The sequence below is a fragment of the Urocitellus parryii genome, chromosome 5 (genome assembly GCF_045843805.1).
Source record: "Urocitellus parryii isolate mUroPar1 chromosome 5, mUroPar1.hap1, whole genome shotgun sequence".
Taxonomy (NCBI): Eukaryota; Metazoa; Chordata; class Mammalia; order Rodentia; family Sciuridae; genus Urocitellus; species Urocitellus parryii.
This window is the reverse complement of record NC_135535.1, coordinates 10553305-10578815: the sequence shown is the minus strand read 5'-3', so window position 1 is coordinate 10578815 and position 25511 is coordinate 10553305. Positions and strand designations below refer to the sequence as shown.

Here is a 25511-nt window from a genome sequence, read left to right as displayed (position 1 = left end):
GCTCTGCCCCGGCTCCATCCTGGGAAAGAACATCCCCTCCCTCCCTCCCCCCCTCCCTCCCTCCCTGGCAATCCCCTGTCCCCCTGGTCCCATTTGGGGCCCTCAACCACCTCCTTCCCCTTTTCTCCTCTTGTTCCCACTGAGGAAGGGGCTTGGTCCCTCACTCGGGCGCCCATGTCCCCTCAGCCTCCCTGCTCCCCTGCCCACGCCCTGCCCCCACCTCTTCAGCCCAGATCCCTTTGAAGCCCAGGAACATTTTCCCCAACGGCCAAACATGGGGCCCAGAGCCGCCCCCCGGAGTTTCAAAGAGCCCTCTCCCCTCCTCTAGACCTGGGCACTGCCAGCCCCAGCCGCACCCCCAGCCCCCTTCCCCCAGGGTGGTCACTCTCAACCCATTTTCTGTCCCCAACTGGTCAGTACACCCACTCTCTCCAGATCCTCCAGGGGCCTGACCAAGTTCACTGTGGGGACCCAAGATGGCCACCTGCACGAAGGCACAGAAGCCCAACAAGTGCCTCTCAACCATAGGGGTCCCAGCCCACGGTGCCCACAGTGTGCTCCAGTCGGCCCGGGCTGCCCCCTGGAGGTGACTGGGCACAGCTGCCCCAGGGACCTGACCACACACCCAGGGCCTGCTCCTGCCCTCCCAGACTCAGCAGCTGGACCCCCAGGTCTGCACCCTGTGGGCTTCGGTGCCCCCGCTCCAGAGGACACTCCTCTGAAAGGCAGGGCAGGGCTGGGTGCTGGGGTGGCCCGACTGCGGGGCCCTCAACCCGTCACTGGGGGCAGGTAAGGTGATGCCAGCACAGATGGCCAGCGGCTCTGGGATGAGTCAGGAGGGAAATATGACCCTCCCCACTGGCGAGCGGGCACCTGAAAGGTGGAATCAGCCTGTGCTGGAGGTGAGGACAGAGGCAAAGAGCGGAGAGGGGCCCAGGCCAGGGTACAGGCAGGAGGCCACCAGTCTATGACAGTGTTTAATGTTCCTTAATGTGCAGCTTCTCAGTGACAAGGGCCCAGTGGCGATGCACGGGCTGTACATTCTGTGGCAGAGCAGCCGCCCCTCCCCCAGCCCTCGGAGAGGCCGGCGGGGGCAGGGGGCGGCTGTGAGAACATGGTCCTGGGTGTGCAAGAACACACCTTAGTGCCCAAGTGTCATAGGGTGGGACATGACATTTACACAGGAGAGAACCAGAGACACACGCAACGAGACACAAGGGGTACAGTGAGTGGAACGGGGGGAGGGGGGGCCACATGTCCATGTGTGGCCACGTCAAGACTGAGCTGGACAGGTTGGAGTCACGTGGCGGCAGCTCGGCCATCCTGCAAGCTGAGCAGGCTGAGGACCAGGATACCCCGTGTTCCTGGGGGAGGGACAGAATCTGCCCGGTGAGAACCTGGCTGTGCAAACCCATGCACAGGGACAGGACCAGACTCCAGACAGGTGTTCACCACACAAGACACACACGAGACCGTGAGTGGGGACACAGGGACACAGGGACAGACGGGAAGGCCCACAGCAGCAGGTTCGGGGCCGGTGGAAGCTCCACCCCCCAGGCTCCCACAGGCTCAGCATAGGTGATGACAATCTCAGGTCAGAACCCAAAGCCAAGGCCCCTCATCAGAGTCCAGGATCCAGGAAGGCTCAGGATGGAGAGGGCCAAGTCCACCGCAGGCGCGGGGTCCAGCCGCTGCCAGCCTCCACAAGGTGGGAGGAGGCCCGGGCAGTGATGGCCTCAGGCCTCGCTGCTGCTGCTGCCACCACCGCGGCCACTGCCGAGCTCCACCCACACGAGGCGCGCCTGCTCCTGCAGGATCCGGCCACGCACCACCTTGGCCAGCTCCTCGGCGTGGCTCCAGGCGTGCGCGGGCACCTGCGCCCAGGAGCAGGGCAGCCCCCAGAGCACCTGCTCGGAGCCACGACACTGCCGCAGCAGCTCCGAGTCCCGCCAGCCGGGCCGGCCCAGCAGGCCCCTGTCGAGAGAGGAGGAAGGACAGTGGTCAGAGGCTCTCCCTCCGTGAACCAGGACCCGAAGAGTCGGACAGAGAAGATGGACAAAGGGAGGCAGACAGAGAGACAGACAGAGAGACATCCTCGGAGAGGGCACCCCCCCACCGCACCTGACTTCCCGGACATTCTTCTCGGTCACCTCCACGTGGATGACGATGGGGTAGACCTCGCTCTGAACCAGCTCCCGCACGCCCCGCGCCCCCAGCTCCAACAGGCAGTGCTTCTTCCCGGGGGAGAGAGACCACGTTTACCAGAGCCCAGGGACACCAGGGCCCCGCTCCACCCGCCACCCCGGCACAGCCTCCCCGGTGCACAAACTCCGCCTCACCCAGAGGGACCCTTCCAAGAAGGGAGACTGAAGACCTGAGCTCGCTGGTGACCTGGAGGAAGGTCCCCTCCCCACTTGACCTGGGCCACCTCACCTGCAGGTTGGAGTTAACCCCACCTCACCCACCACCCTGGAGCCCTGGCCATCTCCCAGGGTGGCAGAAAGTTCAAGAACAAGGACGAGCAGGCGAGATGTCCCAGCTCATCTCGTTCAGGGTGACCCATGTGAGGGCAACGGCCCCGACCCCCCCACGTCACAGGTGAGGACACTGAGGACGCAGGAGGTGGCTCCGACACTAGCTTGTGAGCCCAGGATGGCAGCCCAGCACCTACCTTCCCAACAGACTCCTGGATGGCTCGGATCCTGGTGCCCAGCCCGGGGGTGGCAGGCCGGGACTTAGGGGCCCCCGGCGCTGAGGGTGCACACTGCTCCTCCCCAGAGAGGCTCTCTGCAGAGGGGCAGGGACAGGGTGTTACAGGGCCACAGGCCTGGCTGTCCTCCACGTGGATGACGATGGGGTAGACTGGCTGTCCTACTGTTCCCCAGCCTCCCCTCCCAGGTCACAGGCTCACCTGCTGGGCACACTTGGAAGTCCAGCCGGGAGCTGGGCAGGTCTAGGAGATTGCGGATGAGCCGGGGCGCCAGGCACTCGGGCAGCAGCACCACAGGCCGGAGGGCGGACACCAGCAGCGGCCGCACCAGGCTGTAAGGTTTGAGGCTCCGCTCGGGCTCTGAGGCAGGACGGGACCCACAAGAGATGAGAGTCCGGGCAGGGTCCCAGCTCTGGCTTCCCTTGACACTCAAAATAACTTCACCTCCTCAGCCACCTTCTGTCTTCCCTTCCTGAGTCCTGCTGCTGCTCCCACAGGTCCCCAGACACACACGCACACACCTGACACTGCAGGCTGGCCCCTCTTGCTGGGACCATGACAACAGGCTCCCCAGGGATCCTCTGTCTCACCCCTGCTGCCCCCTAGAGGTCACTCTCCGCTCAGCAGTCAGAGAGGCTTGTTCACGTGACTCCCTGGTTGCCAGGCACCAGTGACTTCCCAGATCCCCAGGGCAAAGGTCACATCCTCTGCACAGGTGACACAGTCCTGCAGGAGAGACTGCAGCCCTGCCTGGGTACTGCCTTCAGACACCTCCAATCCCAGGGCTTCTGCAGGCCCTGTGGCCACCCAAGGCCCTGCCCCTGCACCCAGGTAGCCCTCACTGCCCCCAGAGCCCAGGCCACACCTCTCCTGGTCCCTAGATGGGGGGGTCCCTGCCATGTTTCTACCACACCCGGCTCTCTTGTGTCACACACACCATGCTTTCTCTCCGTGTCTGCATTGTGAACAGCTGGAAGCATCTGCCTCCCCCCAGACAGGGACCCCATGCAGAGGACCACCATGTCCCCTGGAACCCACACGCCTGACAGAGCAGATGTCCCTCTGCACCCTTGAAGGCCTCAGCTGAAACAGTCTCTTCCAAAAGTCCCCTAGCCACCCCTGTCCCCCCCTCGAACGCTACTCTCATCTGGGCTCCCTTGCTCCTTCTCCTTGCTCTGGCCAATGGCCTCAGTACGCTGCCTCCAGGACCCCCCTAGAGTCCTCCTGGCACCTGCCACCATGTGTGAGAAGCAACACTACAGCGGACAAGAGCAGCCCCAGTCACATCCCAGCCACGCCCACGGCACCTGCCCACAGATGACCCACAGGCAACTTGGCCTACTCACCACCAGGGGGAGCCCTGTCTCCCAAGCCCACTCACAGTCAGCCTTTCCAGACCAAGGACCACGGTGGCCAAAGGACACATAAATGCACACACTCCTGGCCACCGGGAGTGACACGGGACACACCTTCCCAGCGGCACTCACCTGAGCAGGGCTCCAGCAGCAGCTGCTCTGGGGAATCCCCTGTAGGACCCCCCACGGGCTTGGGTCTCACCAGCCCAAGGGCTCGCTTCTTCAGCTGGGAGGACACAAAGAAAGAGTCACCTCCACCCCAACGTAGGGAGAGAGGAGAGTGGAGAGGACCCCGGGCAGAGCAGGCCCCACGGGTTCTCCAGAAAAGCCTGGGAGAGCCCAGCACAGCCCCCCAGCAGGCGGGACACTTAGAAGCAAACCAGCAGAGCCTGCTAGAGGTGCCTGGGTACACCCCCACTTTACAGATGAGGAAACCAAGGCCCAGAGACCTGGAGGAACCTCATGTCACAGAAGAGACGAGCTTTGGTCTCTTCCAATGAATCAGCAAGGTGACATGGATCAACAAAACCCATGACACTAATTACACGGCCACCTAACGAGCGGCTGCCACAGGGCAGCCCCGGGCTCCGGTGTGCAGGAATCCGGGGCCACGGGCTGTCTAGGAGGCAGGTAGAGCCATGTCCCCCTTCACAGATAAGGAAAGCTGCCTCGGGGCTGGCCGGGGCTGGAGCAACAGGGAGGACAAGGTTCGGGTGATGTCCAAAGTCACCATCTTCCCAGAGCCGAGCTGAGACCAGGCCACTCTCCGTTGGCTTCTCCCTGCTCCTCTCATTTTACCCACAGACACAGTGAAGATGGGGCCCCGCCCAGCCCTTATCCAGGGACCTGCCAGATGCCTGCTGTGTGCCCCGCATGCTCCCGGGCACGGGCACACTCAATCTAATCTCTCAACCATCCTGGACGGTGACATTGTTTTCCTGTTGGCTGGGCACATAGTAGAAGATCAACTAAGTCACAGGAAGGGCTGCAGGGGGCCTTCTCCTGGCTCTCTCCCCCCAGAGCTGCCAGAACACGAGCCTGCCCCCTCCCTTTGGACCCCAGCCTTGTCCTGCTCTCCCCGGGCCCTTGCCCTGCCCACCCAGACCTGCTTACATTACTGCGGGGACTTCGGTGCCGGCTGGAGGACAGACATTTTTCCTGAACTTCTAGGAGCTGCTGGGCTCTGTGGGAAGGAGACCTGTCAGGCACTTGTAGGGACAAGCAAGCCCCTCACTCCTCTTGTCCAGCCCCCATCCCATCCCAGAGGGTGGTGAGACACTGCAGAAGGAAAGACCGCCCCGTCCTGGTCCTGGCCGCTAGTGGACCCCATCCCCAGGCTCCCGACTCTGCATCACCTCTGATAATTGGGCACAGTGCCCCGGTCCAGGTCCCGCAGAGTGACGGGGTCCACCCGGGTGCAGAACCACTCCCGCCGCCGCTTGTGCGCCGGGTCCACCAGCCGCAGGATCTCCTGGGCTTTCACACAGAGGGCGTGGGGATCTGCGCGCTCGGGCAGGGCCAGGTTGGCCCGAATGTAGAAAGGCTCGGCCCCCGGCCCCTTCACCCAGGCGTCAAGGGCTTCGTGGAAGGACTGGCAGGCTGGATGGACGGGGCAGGTGCAGCGGGGGACAAGAGGGAGACGGTAAGGTCAGGGAGCAGCCTGGGGGACCCAGCCCTCCCACGGTCGAGCTGCCAGGACCCCACCTTCCCTCCTCCAGTGAGAGAGGGCGTAGGGGCTGCCCAGGCCAGCCAGGACCCCGACCCAGACCTCTGGACTCCTAACACAGTGCTCCCTCACAGTTACGATGTGACCAAGGAGAGGCCAGAAAAGGACCCAGAGCTGGCAAAAAGAGGCCACAGCACGGCCAGGAGGAGGAGACAGGGGGACGCCCCCTCTCGGCCCTTCCTTCCCCAGCTGCACCAGGCTGCAGGAGCTCTCCTTGGGCCCCACGCGGTCACCCTCCCCAGGCCAGGCTCACCCGTGGAATCCCGCAGGAAGGGGAGTGTGGACGCCTGATTCCACGGCAAGGTTCTCTGCTGGGTTTCGGGGTCCAGACCGGCCCCCTCCAGGCCGGCGGCCTCTGCCTTCAGCTGGGAAGAGATTTTAAAGGCGGGAATCTGTCAATGTGCCTCAGTCTGCCCCGCCTCCCAGCTCTCACCCAGTCAGATTCTTATTTACTTATTTATTTATTTTTGGCGGTACCGGGTATCCCACCAAGAGCCTCGCACACGACAGGCGAGCCTCTCCCACGGAGCTACATCCCCAATCTCCATCTCAGTGCGAACCTTTTTTATTTTTATGTTTTTGAGACCGAGTCTCACTAACTTGCTAGGGTGGCCTTGGAGCTGAGATCCTCCTGCCTCAGCCTCCTGAGTGGCTGGGATCACATGTGCATGCCACCGCTGAGGCAGGACAGTCACCGAGCCTGCTTCAGCTTCAGCCAATACCCTGGAGCTCCACCCAGTGATCCTGCTCCACCAATCAGCATCCAGCCCTGGTTACCACACTGACCCCGCCCCCAACTCCAGGGACGGGGCCTCACCTCTCTGGGTTCTGTCCTGGCCGACCCGGGCCCCGACAGCACCCTCCGGACCACCGCCCCAGACCATCGGTCTCCAAGAAACGACAGACCATCCGGACCCTTGTCCTGGGCCTCCGGGCCTCCTGGGGGGCTCCAGCCAGACACTCGGATGGCCAGAGACCTGAAAAGGGGGAAGAGGGATGGGAATTACCGTCCAGCAGTGCTTTGGTACAGCTCAGATTCCTTGGAGATGGCACTGCTTTCTCCCCGCAGCAGGCCATGGTCCTGCCCCAGGCCTGGCACTTGCAGTGCCCCCTGCTTGGAATGCCCTTTCCCCTCTGCTGTCCTTCAGAGCTCAGTCAAAGCAGTCCTCCAGGGCCCCTGCAGCACGCCTCTGCCCAGGCTGCGGTTTAGCACTTTCTTTTCTGACAACCATCAAAAGAAGGCTTTCAGCCGCTGAGCCAGGCCGCCTGGCTCCCCAGCACCAGCCCCGGGTCTGGCACGCAGCGGATGACTCATCGGTGCTGGTCATGCTCACTGTCCGGGGAGGGGCGCGGCTGGACAACACAGATCAGAGGATGGCTCCAGGCGCTTAGGAGCACAGGGACGGGGGATTCCGGGAAGAAGCACCTGGGCTGCACCTTGGTGAGGAACAGAGGTGAAAGCTTCGAAGACAGAGGGAGAGGAGACGGTGATCCAGGCAGAGCGTGGAGGACTGAGGACAGACCACGTGGCAGATTGAACAAGGACAAGACCGGAGCTGCCGTGGCCAGCCACCAGGCTGCGCTCCCTGCCCTAAGTACTAATAAAGCATCCTGGGACATGGCTCCCAGAAAAGAAGCCGGAGCCAGCCCGGGGAGGCGCGGGATGGGGGCACTGGCCTTGCTCGACAGCACAGCCAAGATCCCCATGTGCCAGGGTCCTGCCTGTCCCAGAACTGGGAAGCTCTTAGCAAGGCTCAGTGACAAGCAGAAGGCTCAGAAGGCTCAGTGACAAACAGTGGCCAGGCAGAACCCTGGCCACTGCCACATGCCTGCAGCTGCTCTGCCCCCTGCTGCCAGCCCAGGGTGGCCCTGCTGCCGGGACCTTAACCCAGCCGGCACCCCTGGGGAGCAGGAAGCTGTGTTCCAGGAGCGGGTCTCAGCCCTGCCTCCTCAAAGCAGAGAGCCAGGCCTGAGGTCGGGCAGGCAGCCACAGGCTGTGCGGGTGACACGGTAGACCTGGGAGGCCCGAGACCTGGCCTGGCCAGTGGCTGGCGCAGCAGTCTGGCTGCCTACCCCAGGGTCACCTGGGTCCCAGACTTAGGCAAAGAAGCCACTACTTGGAGGTCAGTTACCGAATGACCACGACTCCCCTGTGCCCTGGGGCAGTCGGCTCAGATGAACACGAGGATACGGCAGGGAACAGAGGGCCACGCAGGCCTGGGCATCGGGGGCTGCAGACCCGGCCAGCTGAGCTCTGCCTTGTTTGTTCAGTTTGGTTTTGTACCAGGGATTGAACCCTGGGGTGCTCAGCCATGAGCCTCATCTCCAGCCCTGTTTTTTATATTTTATTTAGAGACAGGGTTGGGCTGGGGATGTGGCTCAAGCGGTAGCTCGCTCGTCTGGCATGCGTGCGGCCCGGGTTCGATCCTCAGCACCACATACCAACAAAGGTGTTGTGTCCGCCAAGAACTAGAAAATAAATATTAAAAATTCTCTCTCTCTCTCTCTCTCTCTCTCTCTCTCCTCTCTCACTCTCTCTAAAAAAAAAAAAAAAAAAAAAAAAAAAAAAAAAAAATAGAGACAGGGTCTTGCTGAGTGGCTCGGGGCCCAGGAAGACTCAACTATTGTCTCTGGACCCTTTGGTTTGAGGTGGTGTCGGGTGTGGTCAGAAAAGCTTGAGGAAAGCACCCTGAAGGGAATCACAGGAACTCTGGGGCCAAAGCTGGGGCCAGGCTGGGGCCAGGCGGCGGATGCTGGGCGTCCACCCACCTCTTCCAACACACCGAGTTAGAACATGGACGCTCTTAGGACAGTGCCCGGCAAGAGATGCAGAGAAGGCAGCATCTCACGGTCGTCAGGTATGACTCAGAACAAGCACACTCTCTGGCCTCGGCTTCCCCCCGTTTCAAACCCACACACCATCACCACGGCCCCCCGACACCAGCCCGGCAAGCAGCTGCACCCAGGCCCTGCGCAGCCCGTGCCCCGCGCTCCCCCGGCTCTTCCTGCCCACCACCACTGCTCCCCGAAGACCAGCTCTCCACGACCCTGTGCCAGCTCCTGAGGTCCAAGAGGACCAAGGGACGTCTCTGAGCTCCAGAGAGCATGACACCTGCTCTCTGAGCTTCTCAAGGGTCCTCAGAGTCGGCCTGGGAGCTGCCAGAAGCAGGGACCCCTCAGATCCCCCAGCACCAGCCTCCCACAGCGGGCAGAGAGTGGGGCAGGAGCTGCTGATTCCAGCCTCCAGACCGACCACCCCAACCCCGCCTGGGGGATTCTGCAGCCGCGGGGTGAGGGCCCCAGCTCCTCCCCTAGAAAGGTCAGGAGGTCGGGTCACTGGCCCACAGGAATGGGGTGAGTCACCAGCTCGAGCAGCGACAGGCCAAGTGGCCTTGGTGAGTATCCCCTGGCCCCAGAGCATGGTGGGAATATCTCTGGGGCTGCTCTGTACCAGTTCAGGGACCCACAATGCAGAGACTCAGGCATGTCACACAGGTCCCTCCATCTAGTCCCCCGACACCTGTCATCACCCCGCATCAGAGGAGGGAAACGGACTTGCACGGGGCGGCTCAGCTGGCAGGCGCCGGAGGGAGGCAGAGACCTACGAGAACTTGCTGTGTGAGGAGAAGGTTCTGGAACCACGTGAGGAGGGGAGAGGCAGGGCTCTGCCTGGACTCAGGTCACTCTTGGAGTGTTCCTGTTTCTCTCCCTGCTGGCCATCCAGCCATCCCCAGTCCCCCACCCTCCATCCCCTGCCCCGTTCTGTCCAGCACAGAGGAGGGAGGGGCCCAGAGTGTGACCTGGGGGCAAGGACGTCTGAGAGCTGACAGGTGTGGACATCCACCCTGAGCCAGCACGGTCCCCAGCAGAAAGAATGCAGGAACCTCCACCATGACCCCAGGGGACAGCACTACTGTGACTCTGGGAAACTCAGTGACCTGCCCAGAGCCCAGAGCAGCAACCAGCGGCTGAGAGCTGAGCCCTGAAGCTGGCCCCAAAGCCCCTTCTTCCCACCTCGCCACAACACTGTCCTGGGACACAGATGTCCCCCAGCCCAGGCTCCATGAGTGAGGCCCCCCAGGCTCTGTGCTGTCCACCTTCCTCAGCCACCCTGCCCCCGCTTCCATCTGGCTCTTCCTCCAACCCCCTCCCCCCAGGAATAGCGTAGGCAATAAAGAGGGCCACATGACCCAGGGCCCAGGCAGGCCGGGCCTCCTGCTCCCTCTCGCATCCTGGCGCCCCCTGGACAGCAGCCAGGACCCCTGCTGCAGGCCGGGCAGGAGGAAGGAGGAAGGGCCAGGCAGGCAGGAAGGGAGGCACCTCCGCCCCTTCCCCCAGCCACGCAGTGTCCTGCACCAGCAGAACAATGTGGCCCTGGTGAGGGTGGGGGTGGGGGCCTGGAGGCAGGAAGGCCCTGGTCCCTGGTTTGCTGTGTGACCTGAACCTCTGTGCCCAGCAGCACATGTCCCAGCTCTGGCATTCAAACCCTTTCCAAAACCCAAGTCCAATCAGGTCCCTGTGGACCTGGCCCTGGTACTTCTCAGCTGTGTGACCTTGGGCAAGTTCCTTAACCTCTCTGAGCTTCAGTTTCCTCCTCTACATCCAGAGACAGTCCTAATGCCTGTTCCCAGGACAGAGAAGACTGTGAGCAGCCGCCGCTGGCCTTGCCTTCATAACACCTGCCTTCCCAGGCCCTCCTGAGCATGCAAGCCAAAGTCCAGTGCCCCTGCCTGACTCAGAGCCTCCCCATCCCCCCACCCCTATCCCCCACCCCCACCCCGTCCTCCCTGGTCACCAGGCACTCCAGGCCCCTCCCTGAGCCTCTGCTGCCTCCACATTGCTCTCCCTGCAGGCTGGCTCTTCCAGGCTGGGTTCAAAGGTGGCATTCTGGGCCCCCCTGCCCCCCTCCCCCCTCAGAGCCACCGGCTAGTGAGAAGAGGGGGGTCACCAAACTGGACTCTGCACCAACATTTTGTGACTCCTTTTTTTCGGGGGGGCAGGGTACCAGGGATTGAAGGCAGGGGCGCTCAACCACGGAGCCACACCCAGCCCTATTCTTTGTATTTTATTTAGAGACGGGGTCTCGCTAAGTTGCTTGGATTGGAGCCTCACCAAGTTGCTGAGGCTGGCTTCAAACTTTCGATCCTCCTGCCTCAGCCTCCAGAGCCACTGGGATTCCAGCACGTGCCACCTTGCCCAGTGTGACTCCTGTTTCGACTCACGGCCAGCCCAGCCACAGGGCTCCCAGAGCAACCCCGGGCCACCGCAGCAAGAAGTTCAGCAGGAAGACTCAGCAGGGAAGACGGGCAAGTGGGCCGCTGGGCAAGGACCGCTCACGAGAAGAGCTACTGTTCACTAAGCACCTACTACGTGCCTGGCAGAGCTGGAGACTTCAGAACACTGTGCCTCTTCACCAGCAAGGAAACCGGGGCCCGGGGAGGAACAGGGGTGGCTCAAGCCACGCAGACAGCGCACAGTGGGAACGAGACTCGAACCCAGGTTCTGTGGGTGCTACGAAGCACAGAAGAGGGGCGCAGCCTGCTCCCCCGCCCGCAGCGCACGCCCAGCCGGGCCCCTGCCCACCTGTTGAGGTCCAGGCCACAGCCGCGGCCCAGGAGGGCTTCTGGCTTTCCCAAAGGCCACACGCTGTCGGAGGAGGAGGACGAAGAGAGGCCGGGGGACCAGGGCTTGAGCGTCACACTCCCTGGGAAAGGAGAGTGAAGGTCAGGCTGGGCCTGGGAAGCAGAGCGGCCCAGGTTCAGGGGGACCTTGCAGGCGGAGGTCCCAGGAGCGGCCGGCCCGCGGGCTCAGAGCTGGGCCAGGGCCAGTGGGGAGGAGGCAGGACTGAAGCCCCTCACTGCACACCCAGGAGCAGGAACAGGGGCCGGGACTGGGCACCGGGAGCCTGGGGGCCTCCCAAGCAGGCCTCCTGTCTGGCCAGGGCACAGTGCGGCCTCGGAAAGGGGACCCAGGCCAGGGCAGCATGGCCCCTCCCGAGATGGCCCTCCCCGTGCCCCAGGTCCCCCAGGGCTGTTACCTGTGATGTCCGACATGCTGCTGAAGGACCTGCTCAGAGAGGGCGGGAGGGGACAGGAGATGTGACACCGTGGGCACTATTCCCCACTCCCCCTCCTGCCCCCAAGCCACCAAAAGTCCCACCACCCCCAAGCAAATCCGGGCTGGACCTCAGTCAAGGGCCCAGGCGCAGAGCACCAGTGCCACCCAGCTGCCCTGAGTCACAGGGCGGGAGGTTCACGTCCTGACCTGTCCTTCAAGGCCAGCTCCCTAGAGGCCACCTCCTCCTGGAAGCCTCCCCTGACCACTCCCTCCCGCCCTCTCTACCCGTCATCATGGCTCCCAGGGTGTCCCCCCACTAGGCCACCCTCCTCCACAGTTACGATTCACTCAGATCACACACCCCCACCATCCCGCCTCCCCTGGCAAAGGGCTAGATCAAGGGCCACCTGTGGGGGACAGCTGTGCAGGGGGACAGCTGTGCAGGGACCCCAGAAGGCAGGAACCTCGTCCCCTTGGTCTGGGCCACCGGCAGAGGTGACAGAGGTTTTCCGGCCCCTGCTTGCTGCTGATGCCCAACCCCGGGGCACAGCCTTCTCCCGGAGGCCCGTGGCCCCCAGGAACACCCTCGCACCCTGGCCCTGAGCTTGGGCTTCCCCTCGGGGGACCTTCCCGTCTGGAGCTGGGCCGGCCCACGCTGCCCTCCGCTGTCTTCCTGCCCCGCTGCCCGCGGGGCCAGCACCCACCAGGCCTGGTCTAGCCTGACCCCGAGCTCGGTGACTCCGTCCCCGAGCTCCAGCCATTTAGGGGAGGTGACGCCTGGACCGGGCTCTGGCTCTAGGGCTGCGGGGGCGTCTGTGCAGGAAAGGGCACCCACCTCCCTGGGCGGCCACTGCCACTCACCTCTTAGGGGGTTCAGGGTCCTCCTCGCGCTGCCGCCGGAGGATGGAGCCGGCGCTGGGCGGGAAGGGCAGGATGGACAGCCGATTGATCTCCTTCTCGCTGTCGGTGGCCTCCTCCTGCCAGGCGGGGACAGGGCCGGGGTCACCCCACCGCAGCCCCATCCCAGCCCCCAGTGCACCCGGCCGGGCCCCTCCACAGACGAGCCCCGGGCACAGGAGCAGGAGCCGCCCCGGCCTCGGCCACCACACGTGGCTCTGGGGGAGCTCCGAGAAGCTTCCTGGCCCCCGGGGCCTGGGTCCTCCCTGGGAAGTGGGCAGCTGGCGCCTGGACACCACTGTGTCGGCAACTACAGGGACATCCCCCTCCCCCCGTGTTTGGGTAGGTGGGCATCTTACCGAGGTGTGGGGCTCAGATCCCCCGCTGACGGCCACTTCCCCGGCGGCTTCGGGGCCCACCAGGGGGGACGGGAACTCGCTGAGGCTCCAGGTGCTGCTGAGGTTGGAGCACAGGGAGTGGGAGGAGGCACAGGCCTGGAAGGGAGGGGGAGGAGGGAAGCCAGTGGAGCCCAGGCCAGGCAGGGACACAGCCGGGGCCCAGGGAGCAGACACTGGCCCTCAGGCAGCCTTGAGGGGGAGACAAATTGCAAACGAGCAGATAGAAACAGAATCACCCCAAAATCACCCAAGCAGTGAGACAGCAGAAGGAAGGGGCCCCCTACCCAGTCTAGAGCATCGGAACGCTCTCCAGAAGTCAGGCTGAACTGAGAACCAGGGAGATGTAAGTGCTAAGTAGGCAGAGCTGGGGAGGACCGGCCGGGCAGGCAGAAAGCATGTGCAAAGGCCCCGAGGCAGGACTGTGACCCATTCCAGGAATTCAAACACTGAGAGCCAGAGAACCAGACTAGAGGGAAGGAGGGGTCCAACCTGCAGGGCCTCTTGATAGTAGGAGCTCGTCTTTACCCAAGAGCAGAAAGGCCACCCAGGGTCTTAACAAGGGAGGGACCAAAGATCTGTGCCTCCTTCTATTCCTCCAGGCCCCACTGCATCGAACGAAGCCAGGGCTCGACTGAGCTCATCTATAGGCAACCCTGACAGGAGGGGCACGGTGGCAGCCAGGGGACAAGTGTCTGATTTACAAAGGGTAGAAGCTGGCTCCGGGGCTACATGGCTGTGTGAGTTTGGGCAAGTCCCCACCCTCTCTGGGTCCTGTACCATGAAGGTCCAGACCAGCTGGTCTTAGACTAACACGGGCCTCTGGTCTCTGAAGCCCAGGTGCATCCCTAAAACCCCGAGGCCCTCAGCCAGCCAGCCTGCCCAGGCCTGCCCAGGGACAGGCTTCAAACATCCTTAGTGTCCCAGGAACGACCTCAAAACTCAGAGATCCACGTCCCCATCCCGCTCACCACCCCCACCCCCCCCAGCTGAGGGGCCCTGGCAGGTCCCCGGGCTCCCCCAGCACCCAGCCTTCCTCCTGGGACGCCCGCTGCCCACCTTGAGGCAGGGGCCGCCCTGGGTCCGCTGCAGCTGGGCCTCCAGCAGCGCCTTGGCACCCTCCAGGCTGGTGAGCGTGGTCAGCAGCTCGTCCCGCTCCGCCTCCAGCTCCCGCACCTGCTTTCGGTACTGGTCCTTCTCGATGAGGCTCTGTGAATACTGCAGCTGGACCCTGTCTCGGCTCTGGATGGCCTGGGGAGAGCGTGCGGACACTGAGGGGCCGCCCTGGCTCCGCTCCAGGCCCCTCGACCTCAAGAAAGGGGTTGGTTTCAGGAATGGCTGCTATCAGGCCTGAGTGCTGGGCCCTGTGCTAAGTATCAGCTCATTTAATCCTCACTAACAGGATCGGGAACAGTATCATACTCTCATTTTGCAGATGGGCTAACCATGCAGCCGGGGCAAAGCTGGACTCCAACTCAAAACGTTTCCAGCAGTCCTACTGTGTGCCCAGGGCTTCGCTCCCAGATCAGCGCAGGAGCCATGAGCCAAACCCACCCCGTTTCATCCTCTACAATGGAGATGAGGGTCCCTGAGAGGCGGGCACATGGCCTGGTCCTGCCACTCTATGGCTCTGAAGGAGTTGGGGACAGAGGCCCCGGGGCTGGGTGCAGCCTGATGATGTACATGACTGCTGGGCCTCACCCCAGACCCCTGACCAGGACACCCCAAGACGAAGCCCCAGATCTGGGGCAATTCTAACGCGTAGCCTTCTCTTCGTGGGACTCAAACTTGGCCACAAATAAAACCCTTCCCAACCCTCCCCCCAACCCTCCCCCTGGCCTGGGGAGCCAGCCTCCAGAAGGCAGCAGTGCCTGGGGCCTCAGCCCACCCGACAGCCTCCACAGGAGGCGGGGCCGTGGGGCCCAGGGACGGGGGCCAAAACTTCTCAGAATTCCTTCATCAGCAAATACTTGCAGGCACCTCCTCTGCGTTGGCCTTGTCCTTGGCAGGAAAAGAACAAGGGATTCAGGCGGATAGGACACAGGACCAGCTTTTAAACCAACCCGGGGCTTAGGTGAGGCAGCGGGTCCTGGGCATGAGGAGGAACCCCCAGCTGCGCCCTGGCAGCAGCCTGGGGACCGCGTCTGACTCAGAGGGTGTGAGGGCCCAGCTCAGCTGCCCGGCCGCATGACCTCAGGGAGGCCGCTGACTTGGGTCCCTGGGTCCTGAGCAACCAGGCATTAGGCCTCCGAGGGGCTCCTAGGCCCCAGGACACCAGACCTGCTGCCGCCTCAGGGCTCTGCTCTCCGGCATGCGCACGGGCCTGGTCCCTGGCTCGTGGCCTACCTGACCGTCCTACGGGGCCAGCACACCCTCACGGCCCCTCCGAGTCCAGCACCGTCCACTCCCCCTCCTCCCCGGCACAGAACCAGCCGTGGGGCCAGGGCAGACGGCCTCACCTGGTCGCGCTCCTTCTCGATCTCCTCCAGCTGGGCCAGCACGGTGGCCATGCGGTGCTTGTACAGGTCGCAGTCTTTCTGCAGCGTGCGGTGCTTGAGCCGCAGGTCCTCCACCTCCTGCAGGTACTGAGGTGGGCGGGGGGGGCGGCTCAGGCCACAGCCAGGGCAGGGGACGCCGACCAGCAGGCACTCCACGGGTCCAGGAGGAGAGGCCGGAGCCCTGGCCACGGCGGCCCACCTCCCCTCACTGGGCCTTAGCTGCCTCGTCTAGAACTGGAGCTGACCATGACGGTGACACCCCAGGCCAGCTCGGCCTCCATGGAGACTGCAACCTGTGGCCGCCGGACCCCTCTCCTGTCCCCAGCACCCGTCACCACCTGCCACATGAAAGAACTCCCCAGGATGACTGTGGCCCTGCTCCCTCCCTGGCCAGGACTCCCTCCTGGGAGCAGGGCCTCGGTGTGTTCACTGAGAGTCCCAAGTGCCACAGGGTCTCCTGTCAATGGCGGAGACAAATGGACGCAGCACTCTCACCCCTGCCCAGAGACGCCTGGGGAAGGCTGCGGCTGGACAGGACCCCAGGAGCCAGGCATCGACAGAGGGCAGCGAGGTGGGCACAGAGGGCGCTACCCATCCCGCAGAGGGCGCTACCTGTCCCATGGAGGGTGCTACCTGTCCCATGGAGGGTGCTACCCATCAGGCAGAGGGCGCTACCCGTCCTGCAGAGGGCACTACCTGTCCCACAGGGGGTGCCACAGTCCCGCAGAGGGCACTACCCGGGAACTACCCGTCCACAGAGGGCGTACCTTGTCGCGCAGCTCCTCCGCCCACTGCAGCTCGCCCTGCATGGCGTGCAGCTTCTGGCACAGCTCCTGCCTGCTGTCCTGCGCCTCCCGCCAGTCATGCTCCAGGATGTCCAGGAGGATGCGCTCGGAGCCTGGGGCCCCCGGCTGGCTGGCCTCCTGGGGACCAGAGTCCAGGGCCCCTCAGCATGCAGCCCCGGCCCACGGTGGGCGTGGGGACAAGCGAGCCTCACGGGCCTCAGCCTGACCCCGCCCCGGCTCTGCCACCTTGGCCTGGGGCCCTGAGCTGAACCAGGGTGCCCTGCGTGGCCCACCAGGGACATCGGGGCTACAGAGGGGGGTGCAGCAGCTTGGACCGGCTCCCCCGGGGCCTCTTCCTGAAACAACCCTGGCCACTCCCTCTGGCCCTGGCCCCCACCTGGTACCACTAGGGAGACACACAAGCCAAGGCCTGTCCCTCCCCCTGACTAGGGGTCTCCAAGGGGCTGACCCTGGGCCCCAGATCCGGCCCCAAGACCCACCCAGCCAGGCACCTCAGCCCCATGATATGCGCCGGCTCCCACCCGACTTCCTATGTGGAACCGGAGCCAGGACGAGGCCCGGCTGCCCCGACCTGCCCAGGGACACCAAGCAGGGCCTCGGGGGCTCAACCTTCAGAGTCTCTGACTCCTCTACAAAGTCCAGGAAGCCCAGGCCCTCTCCCCAGGAAATGCCCGCACACAGCAGCAGGAGCAGTGTCACGGGACTCAGAGCCCTCCGGGGTCCCCCACAGTCCCCAGAGTGATCCTGCAGGACGAGCAGCACCTTGAGGACCCTGGGCTCCGAGGCCAGGTCAGGTGGTCGGCCAGGACTGCACCCAGACCTCCGAGCCTGGTTCTGAACCCCTGGCTGTCCAGGCCTGGCGAGGACAGGTGAGCAGCAGGGGCACTCCCGGGGCTGCCCAGGCCACCCGCGCCAGCCCCACCTGCTGGAGTCCTTCCTGCAGCTCCTGCAGGGACGCCGTCAGCCGCTGGTTCTCGGCCCGCAGCTCCGACACCAGGTCCACGCCGTCCTGCTCCTGCTCCTTGTCCTTGTCCTTCTCCTCGGCCCCGGGGGGCGGCCCCCTGGCCCTCCGCAGCAGCGTACACTCTTCCTCCAGCCGGCTGACCTTCAGCTTGAGCTGATCCACCTAGGGCCCGGGACAGGGGTCATCCCAGGGAGGGGCCACGGGGAGCCACTGCGAGTTGGGGGCGCTGCTCCCAGATCCTACAGGGGCCCTCGCGGGAGTCCTCCAGGGACCCCCCTGTGAGGAAGGGCTGGGCAGCTCAGGTGAGGGGATAATGGGGCGGAGGAAGGTGGGCAGCAGCCCTCCCGGGTAGTGGGTGGGTGTGCTGCACTACAGCCCCCCCATCTGCCCCCGGTCCTGAGACCCTGTGTGCAATAACTTAGCCCAGGATCGAGGTGACACAGGAGGGCCACCTGAGGTTAGGGGACCAGGGTCTGGGCCCAGCTCTGCCTCAACTGCAGGTGGCCTTGGGCAAGGCATGGCCCCTGGCTGTGCCTCCATCTCATCTGCACCGGGAGGAGGGAGGGGGACAGAGGTGGGTCTGAGGGTCTCAACCACCCCAGGAGCTGGCACGTCCCCTCCGACCCCAGCTCCAGATGCCCCCTCAACAAGATCCCGCACCACAGCCGCAGCAGAGGCCGCGGGCTCACCACCTTTAGGCTCCACCTGCGGAGCCAGCTGCCCAACTCCCTGTGCCTCAGCGTCCTCCTCAGTAAAATGGGGTCAGCCGGCCCCCTCCCCCACACCCCCAAAGTTACTCCAAGAATCGAAGGAGACAGTGAGTGGACAGACGGTGACAGCTCCCACGGATGTGACCTGGTGACTTCGATGTTTTCATTAAACCCCAGCAGGCAGCCACCAGATGGCTGTGTGGCCCAGGGGAGGCTGGGCAGCTGGCGATGGCCGCTTGGCTGAGGGCAGACACGCGTGGCCAGCCTGCTGGAGAGCGAGCGCGCTCGGCCACTGCGTGGGTCCTGAGGGGGCCAGATGCCATGAGAGTAGGAGCAGGTGGCAGGCCAAAAAACTGAAGTCATTGCTAGGGACAGTCACAGTGACCTCTGGGGCTATGTTCTGAGTGCCAACGTCTGGTGTCTTTTGGGAGAGCCTGGCCCATCTTGGAGAGTGACCTGCTCTTCCCCAGCCCTCAGAATGGCGCCCACACCCGTGGCTCGGGAGGCCGGGGCCAGGCAGCCCATGAGCTCCCTCGGGCGCCTCCTCCACAAAGAATCACAAAGAAATCCCTGAGTCCGCGTCTCCTTCCACTCACAAAACACGCTTTGTGACCCCCAGAGGACAGTCTCAAGGGCAGGCCTGGCCACGCCCTCTACGGCAAAGCACAGCCTCACTCCGCAGCCTCCTGGCTGACCCTCGCCAGCCAGCCGGCTTCCCTGATGAGCTCAGAGCACGGACACCTGCAGCTCCTCCCAACACAGGAAACACAGGTGCATTAATCCCAGGGCACAGACTCACTTAGCACCAAATGACAGCCCTGGTCCCCCGAGTTTATGCTGCTCATTAAATTCGCACCTTATAAAACACAGCATTAAACACAACCGCCACCCTCTGCCCACGGGGGAGGGACCCACCTGCCATGCCCAGCATGTTAAAATCCAGTCACACCTGCACACCCGCCACGGCAGGGGACCCAACCACAAATCCACCCAGACCACGCCAGGCCAGGCGCCGCCTCTTCCAGGCCACCTCCCCCCGCCCGCCCCGGCCAGTGCTGGCCTCTCTGAGCAGCAGGTTCTTTGCTAGTCTGGAAAAAGAGGATCCCCTCTGGGTGAAAAGAGGGGATCCCACTTGCCACCCAGAACCCCTCAGTGATGCACAGGACAAGGTCAAAATTTTTTCAATCTTGGGAACTTTGAAAAAGGCTCTGATCAACTTCCCTATGCCTCAGTTTCCCCCTCCAGAAATGGAGACGACAGCCGAGCCCCCCACCCTGCAGCACAGGGCTGCTGTGAAGGGAGCGGGTTTGTGCCCTGAAGACATTTAAAACGAAGCCTGGTGACCCGGGGCGCTTTATTGTGTTTTGCGGGGGCGGGTACCGGGGATTGAACCCAGGGGCACCCAACCACTGAGCCCCATCCCCAGCCCTATCTTGTATTTTATTTAGAGACAGGGTCTCACGAGCTGCTAAGGGCCTCACTTTTTCTGAGGCTGGCTTTGAACTCACAATCCTCCTGCCTCAGCCTCCCAAACTGCTGGGATTACGGGCGTGTGCCACAGCACCCAGCCCAGGGTGCTTTATAATTGCAATGTCATCCTCATCTGTGACCTCTCGCTGAGGATGGGTAAACTGAGTCATGGGGCAGGAAACCTCACCCAGACCAGACTGTTCATTAGTGACAGAGCCAGGTCTGGGACATACATGGTGGCCCTGCCCACCACCCTTCAGAAAGCCCCCCCCTCGTGCCAAGCACCCAGCAGAGTCCTCACCCTCATCTCCCAATAGCAAACTGGCCACCGACACCCTCAAGTAGGACATGTAACCTCAACACTCTGATCAGGACTCCCCTTCCCAAACCTCAACCCATCCAGCAAGTGCCCCCGTCCACCCAGTGCCCCCCACACACCAACCTTCATTCACCCACAGGAATCAGCACCCCCAGCCACAACCACTAGGGGCCTGTCACCCCAGCCACTCAGGAGGGTGAGGCAGGAGGATCAAGGGTTCAAGACCAGCCTCAGCAACTTAGCTAAAGCCCATCGCAAAATAAAAACTAAAGGGGCTGCGGATGCAGACGCTGGCCTAGCATGCCTGAGGCTCCACCCGCAGCAGTGCTGGGGAGAGAAAAAGATCACACTGTGGAGTCCCACACAGCACTCCAGGAAACAGCCTACTGTGTGCTGCTGGCCCTGGTATTAGCTCATTTGTCCTTTGGACAACTCCCCGTGGCGGCTGACACTTGTTTTGTTCCCTGCTAAGACCCCATAAGAAGCCACAAAATTGAGCTCGGTTTCGGGGCCTGCAGGAGGCCACCTCGCACTGCTGGAGAGGATTAGGTGAGGTTTCACTGGACAGGGAGCAGGCAGAACAGCATCCTGGGAAGGAAGCCAGCACCAGTGCCAGGTGGCCCCGGTTCAAAAGCAGGCCGCATGCCTCCTGGCCCGGCCACCTGGATCGATCCCTGCACAGTCTGAGCCTGAGCGTCTGTTTAGCAAGGAACCTGGTGCACGGTGCTCTGGGGAGGATTAGATGACAGGACACGTGTAACTGTGTGGCTCGTCGACGGCGCTCGATCATAGCCACAGGCGTGGCTCCAGCCAGCAGATTCTCAGCGCTGTCTCTACCAGGCCTAGCACCCGAAATCCCCCGGCTCACAGTGGCTGAGTCCCCACAACCCGAGGTCTCTCCCCCGGGCACTGTGCACTCGGGGGCGAGGTACTTCCTGGTCATGGAGGCTGTCCTGTGCACCGAGGATGTTTGAAGGCGTCCCCGGCCTCAACCCACTAGATGCCACCAAGGCCCCTAACGTATTGGAGCTGGACCCACAGTTTGAACCATGGAGCAAGAACACGGGGTTACAGCAGGCCCAGGGCGGCTCTGGGACGCAGGCTGCCTTCCCGGGTGCCGTGTGTTCCGCAAAGGTCACCCCTCCCACCTGCCCCTGCCCGCGCCCCACCGCCTACCGCCAGCTGCAGGTCGCGGCTGCGCAGCACGGCTGAGTTCTTCTCCTCGCTGAGCTGGGCCAGGCGCATGGCGATCATGTAGTTCTCGTCCTTGAGCCGCAGCAGCTCCAGGCTGCCCGCCTCCCAGTCCTCCCGCAGCCGCTGGCAGCGCTCCTGGGTCTGCTGCTGCTCCCGCAGCCGCTGCTCCAAGCCGGCCCGCTCCTCCTCCAGCGCCCGGCCCCGAGCCTGCAGCTGCTGCTCCCGCTGCAGCTGGGTCTTCCGAGCTTCCCGCAGCCTCCGCACCTCCGTCATCAGGAACTGGGTCAGGCCCTCGGGTCCTTCCTCATCTGCCAGGACAGGAGACAGGACACTCAGTGGGGGACAGCAGATTACACAGAAAAAAACAAGCGATAAAACGAATAGAGAGAAATCCTGGAATATATCTTTGTAATTTGAGGATAGAGAAGGCCTTCCTAAACAAGACGCAAGGGGCTGGGGCTCTAGCTCAGTGGGTAGAGTGCTGCTGGCCTTCCATGCACAAGACCCTGGGTTCAATTCCCAGCACCTAAATAAATTATTAATTAAATAAAGGCATTGTGTCCATCTACTAGGAGAAGTATTTGGAAAAAAAATATATCCTAAACAAGACAAAAAAATCCAAACGTTACAAAAGAAAACAGACAAATTCATATAAAAATCTTTAAATCTCTGAAAAAATGAAAGCATATGACCATGTTAAAAGAAAATCAAATTAAAATATAACATATACAACAAATGACTCAATTGTTGTATATAAAGAGTTCCTACAAATCAATAAGAAAAAAGCAAACAACTGAATAAAAATATGGGCAAAAACTATCGATAAGCATGTCCCAAAATAAAAGTGGCCAACAAACACAGGGAGAAAAGATCCATTGCCACTAACATTTGGTGACTTCATTTTTTTTGCACTAAATATACACATGACAACTCTATAAGGTAAATACTACTAGGGTATCCATCATTGCCTGACGTAACATTTAAAATATACATACTCCTTGAGAAAGTCTATTTCAGAAACTCTCCCCAGTTTAGAAAGTGAGAATTGCACAAAGATGCACACACAAGGTGTTCTCAGCATCCCACAACAAAACTGGGAAAAAGAACTAGATGTACATCAACATGGGATGGGTCACATGCATTAAGTGACAAGTTCACTAATGAACATTACTTAAAACAAGCATATACTTAAAACAAGGGTGACAGACATGGAAGAATCACAGAAATAAGCCATTCTGAGAAACAGCCAGATACTGGACAACACAGATGCCATCCCAGTGTGCTTGTGTGTGTGTGTGTGTGTGTGTGTGGTGTGTGTGTGTGAACGCTACGACAGGGGAACTCACAAAAGTGCCACCTGCAGAACAGAGCTGGAGGAAGGAGGAAAGATCTAGCTTCTCTTTTTACTGACATCACCTGGAGCCTCTAAATTCTTTACATACAAAACTGTAAGCCCATGTAGGCCAGCCAATCAAGTCTGAAAACAATACTGGGCAGAGTGACGTTAGGCTACACAGGTGGGCTCTGAGCTGGGGCTAACTGGAGTAGAAACGGAGCCCCATCCTCAGCCAGCCACGGGCCCCTGGGAAAACCACGTCAGCCTGTGCCTCGGTTTCCCTATCTGACCAAGAGGAATATCGGGGAGCCTCCCTGTGGTGCAGAGGCTCGGGCAGATCCACTCACCAAGGATCATGGAGCAGCGCTGGGCGGGTTCCCGGCCCGTTAGCAGCCTGAAGTGCTCCGGATAGTAGAACTCCAGTGCTTCCAGGAAGGCCTCATAGCCCCTCTTGCCCCGGCAGCGCAAGATGTCCATGAGTCGCCCTGTGGGGGGCACCCAGGGGTCAGGATGGGGGCGGCCCCCACGGGCTGCTTCTTCCCCACCATGCTTCAGGGCCCACGTTCCCCAGATTTCTGAGCTGATGACACACTCTCAGGGGCCTGTCCCAACAGATCAGGGAGGAGAGCCGTCTGCCAGGCCAGGAGAGCCAGAAACCCCCTCCACCATGGCACCTGTGGAGCAGCGGCCAACACCCCCGCCCCACCCCCACCCACAGACAGATGCCCGTCAGCAATGGCCCAGAGAAATCCCTCTGTCCCCCAAAGCAGAGTACTTCTGCCCTTAGCCAGAGCCAGAATTCCCGAGCCTTTGCCAGCTGTAGTTCAAAGACACCCTGCGAGGGAGGACCCCCATAAAACCGAAATGAGCCCTTGAGGAAAAACAACTCTCCAAGGAGCATGTGGCACACAGGAGGGGGCAGGGGAAAGCAAGAAGGCCAAAAGGCACAGGAGAGATGCCAAAGCCACCAGCTGTAACCAGAGGTCCCAGGTCTAGCGGGCACCAGCAACACATCCAAGCCTCTCCTCTAATGTGGGTTCAGGAAGTGAGAAGGAACCCCAAGGTAGGCAGACCCCTGACGGAGTGGGCCCCACAACCCACCGGGCAGGAAGAGTGGCTCAGGAGGAGATGGGAGGTGGGCGCCCCAAGCAGCCCACTCCACGGATGCGAAGTGCAGCCCAGGGGAGCAGAGCCCCGGCGCCGCGCCCCAGGTCTCCATGCGCTGCACTGGGGACCCGTCCCGCCCGGGGAGGCCCGACCGCGGGGCGCCGACCCCGCAGCTCACCGGTGCGGTTGACGCGGCACGGGAAGCGGTAGGTGCTCAGCACCTCTTCCTCGTCCTGCTCGTCGATGACCCGGCACTGGCGCAGATACGGCGTGAGCTTGGCCGGGTTCAGGGCGCGCGTCAGCCGGTGCCGGACGCCTTCGATCCGCTCCCACAGAGCGTCCTCCTCCGCCTCGGACCCCGAGCCGGCCGCGGGCTCCTCCTCGGCCTCCCCCGCCTCGGCCGGGCCGGGCATGGCCGCGTCCCCGGGGTCTGCGGGCGAGAGGCGCGCGGGGGTCGGCAGGGAGCCCGGATCCCACCGCGGGGCGCCGCCCGAGCCGCCCCGCGCCGGACTCACCCCGCGCGCCGCGGCCTCGCGCTCCCGGCTCCGCGCTCGGGCGGCGGCTCCGCCGGCGCAGGGGGGCGGCGCCCTCGGCGCCCCCGGCTCCGCCCCCGTTCCCGCGGCCGCCCGGGCCGCCCCACATCGCCGCCCGCCGCCGCCAGCGTCCGCCGCCGGCCACCCGCACGTCCGCCCTCCTGCCGTCCGGCCCGCCTCCCCCGCTTCCTGTTTCCCGCCCGCTCTCCCGGCCGGCGCGGCGGGGTCCCGGCGGCCCGCCCACACCTGCCCGGCCTCCCGCGGGGCGGGGACCGACACTCAGGCTCACACCCTCCTGCGCGCCGCGACACACCTTCCCAGGGCCACCGCGCCCGCTGCCCACGCCCACACCGCGCCGGCCGCTCGCTGCAGCCGCAGGCGCAACCTGCGCTGGACCGTGCTAACGCTGCGCTGGACGCACACTCGGTGCCACACCACCCGGCGCACATGTCACAGAGCTCAGGGGAGCTTAAAGTGTGGGGCTCATCTAGTGGGGCACAGCCACACACCAAGCGGCTCAGTGTCACACCAACACGCAGTGGACTCAGCTTCTACCTCACACTCAGCTCACACGCCACCACAATGGTCCCCACACAACCTACACATCACACCAACCCTGTGCCTAGGCCACGCACCTGGTCACAGTTCCATGCACCTCAGGGAAATGAGCTTCAAGTTTGGGGCCCGACCTCAGAAGGTCCCCTACAACGTCCCGGATTCTAGAACTTCTATGGCCCTGATCAGCTGTGGGCCACGAGGACCCTCGTCTGGGGAGCACTGTCTGGGAGCACTGATTTCCGTCAGCCCAGTCTCTTGCCTGCCAGTGACCTGTGCAAGTTTGCCCTTCCCAGACCTCTGGGTCCCCAAATAGACCGCCAGCTCTGGCCCCTTCCCTCAAGCTCAGGACAGTCCCTGGGTGGGCAGAGGGCAGAGGTCATGGACATCTTGTCAAATACGGGAGTCAGATACTCTCTACACCTGTGTGAAGTCCCATGGCACCTGGGCACCAGGTCCACACATTTCTCCAAGGGGTCCCCCTGATGCTGATCCCAGAGAGGCTTGGGGGAGTGTCTGTGGTTAAAGTCAAGTAAGTTTGGGAAATAGCTACCTCTAAGCTCCTCCCCCTTTGGGAACTGGTGGTGGCTTGGCAGGATAAGGTCTGAGTCTCTCACTTACTGGTATGTGTGATACCGTCTTTGTATGCACTGGAAACTTCCAATGTGCCTACTGAAAGGGAGGGCCCCTCCATACTTCTGACCTGGCTGCCTGGGTGCATGCATTACTCATCCAAGGACACAAAAGTTTTCAATCAATAAAGGCTCTGAAAAGTCCTGCCATTAAGAAATCAGAAAACACTATCCCAGTGGCCTTTCCCAACCTCGACTGACCCCAGATTTTCTTCCCCTTGTTGCTTGTTTTCATTTTTGATGTCCC

At 62.5% G+C, this 25511-nt stretch overlaps 1 protein-coding gene across 2 annotated transcripts; it reads right to left on the bottom strand.

The window, feature by feature from the left end:
• Positions 1–964: 964 nt before the first annotated feature.
• Card10 (caspase recruitment domain family member 10) lies at positions 965–24088 on the bottom strand. 2 transcript variants are annotated; one of them, XM_026410167.2, is made up of 21 exons: positions 24060–24088; positions 23723–23974; positions 22785–22922; positions 21084–21409; positions 17367–17570; positions 16406–16561; positions 15600–15725; positions 14200–14391; positions 13105–13239; positions 12710–12825; positions 11829–11857; positions 11375–11495; positions 6609–6768; positions 6045–6156; positions 5421–5664; positions 5179–5248; positions 4198–4291; positions 2912–3070; positions 2672–2787; positions 2122–2234; positions 965–1974 (listed from the first exon to the last, which is right to left on the bottom strand). In XM_026410167.2, exons 2-21 carry the CDS (start codon positions 23955–23957, stop codon positions 1737–1739), a joined length of 3084 nt encoding a protein of 1027 aa, XP_026265952.2. In that variant the 5' UTR covers positions 23958–23974; positions 24060–24088; the 3' UTR covers positions 965–1736. The 2 variants fall into 2 exon arrangements, with proteins under 2 accessions (XP_026265952.2, XP_026265953.2); XM_026410168.2 differs by having other exon boundaries at positions 2122–2231.
• Positions 24089–25511: the final 1423 nt, after the last annotated feature.

What these genes read in the sequence shown, in the direction of transcription:
- Card10 (XM_026410167.2), bottom strand. Translation starts at nt 23,957, where the DNA reads ATGCCCGGCCCGGCCGAGGCGGGGGAGGCCGAGGAGGAGCCCGCGGCC. An exon ending in GCCGCGACCTGCAGCTGGCG is followed by an intron (nt 17,571 to 21,083) that starts GTAGGCGGTGGG and finishes CCCGGGCCCTAG; the next exon opens with GTGGATCAGCTCAAGCTGAA. An exon ending in GCTGCTGGAGCCCTGCTCAG is followed by an intron (nt 3,071 to 4,197) that starts GTGAGTGCCGCT and finishes GTCCTGCCTCAG; the next exon opens with AGCCCGAGCGGAGCCTCAAA.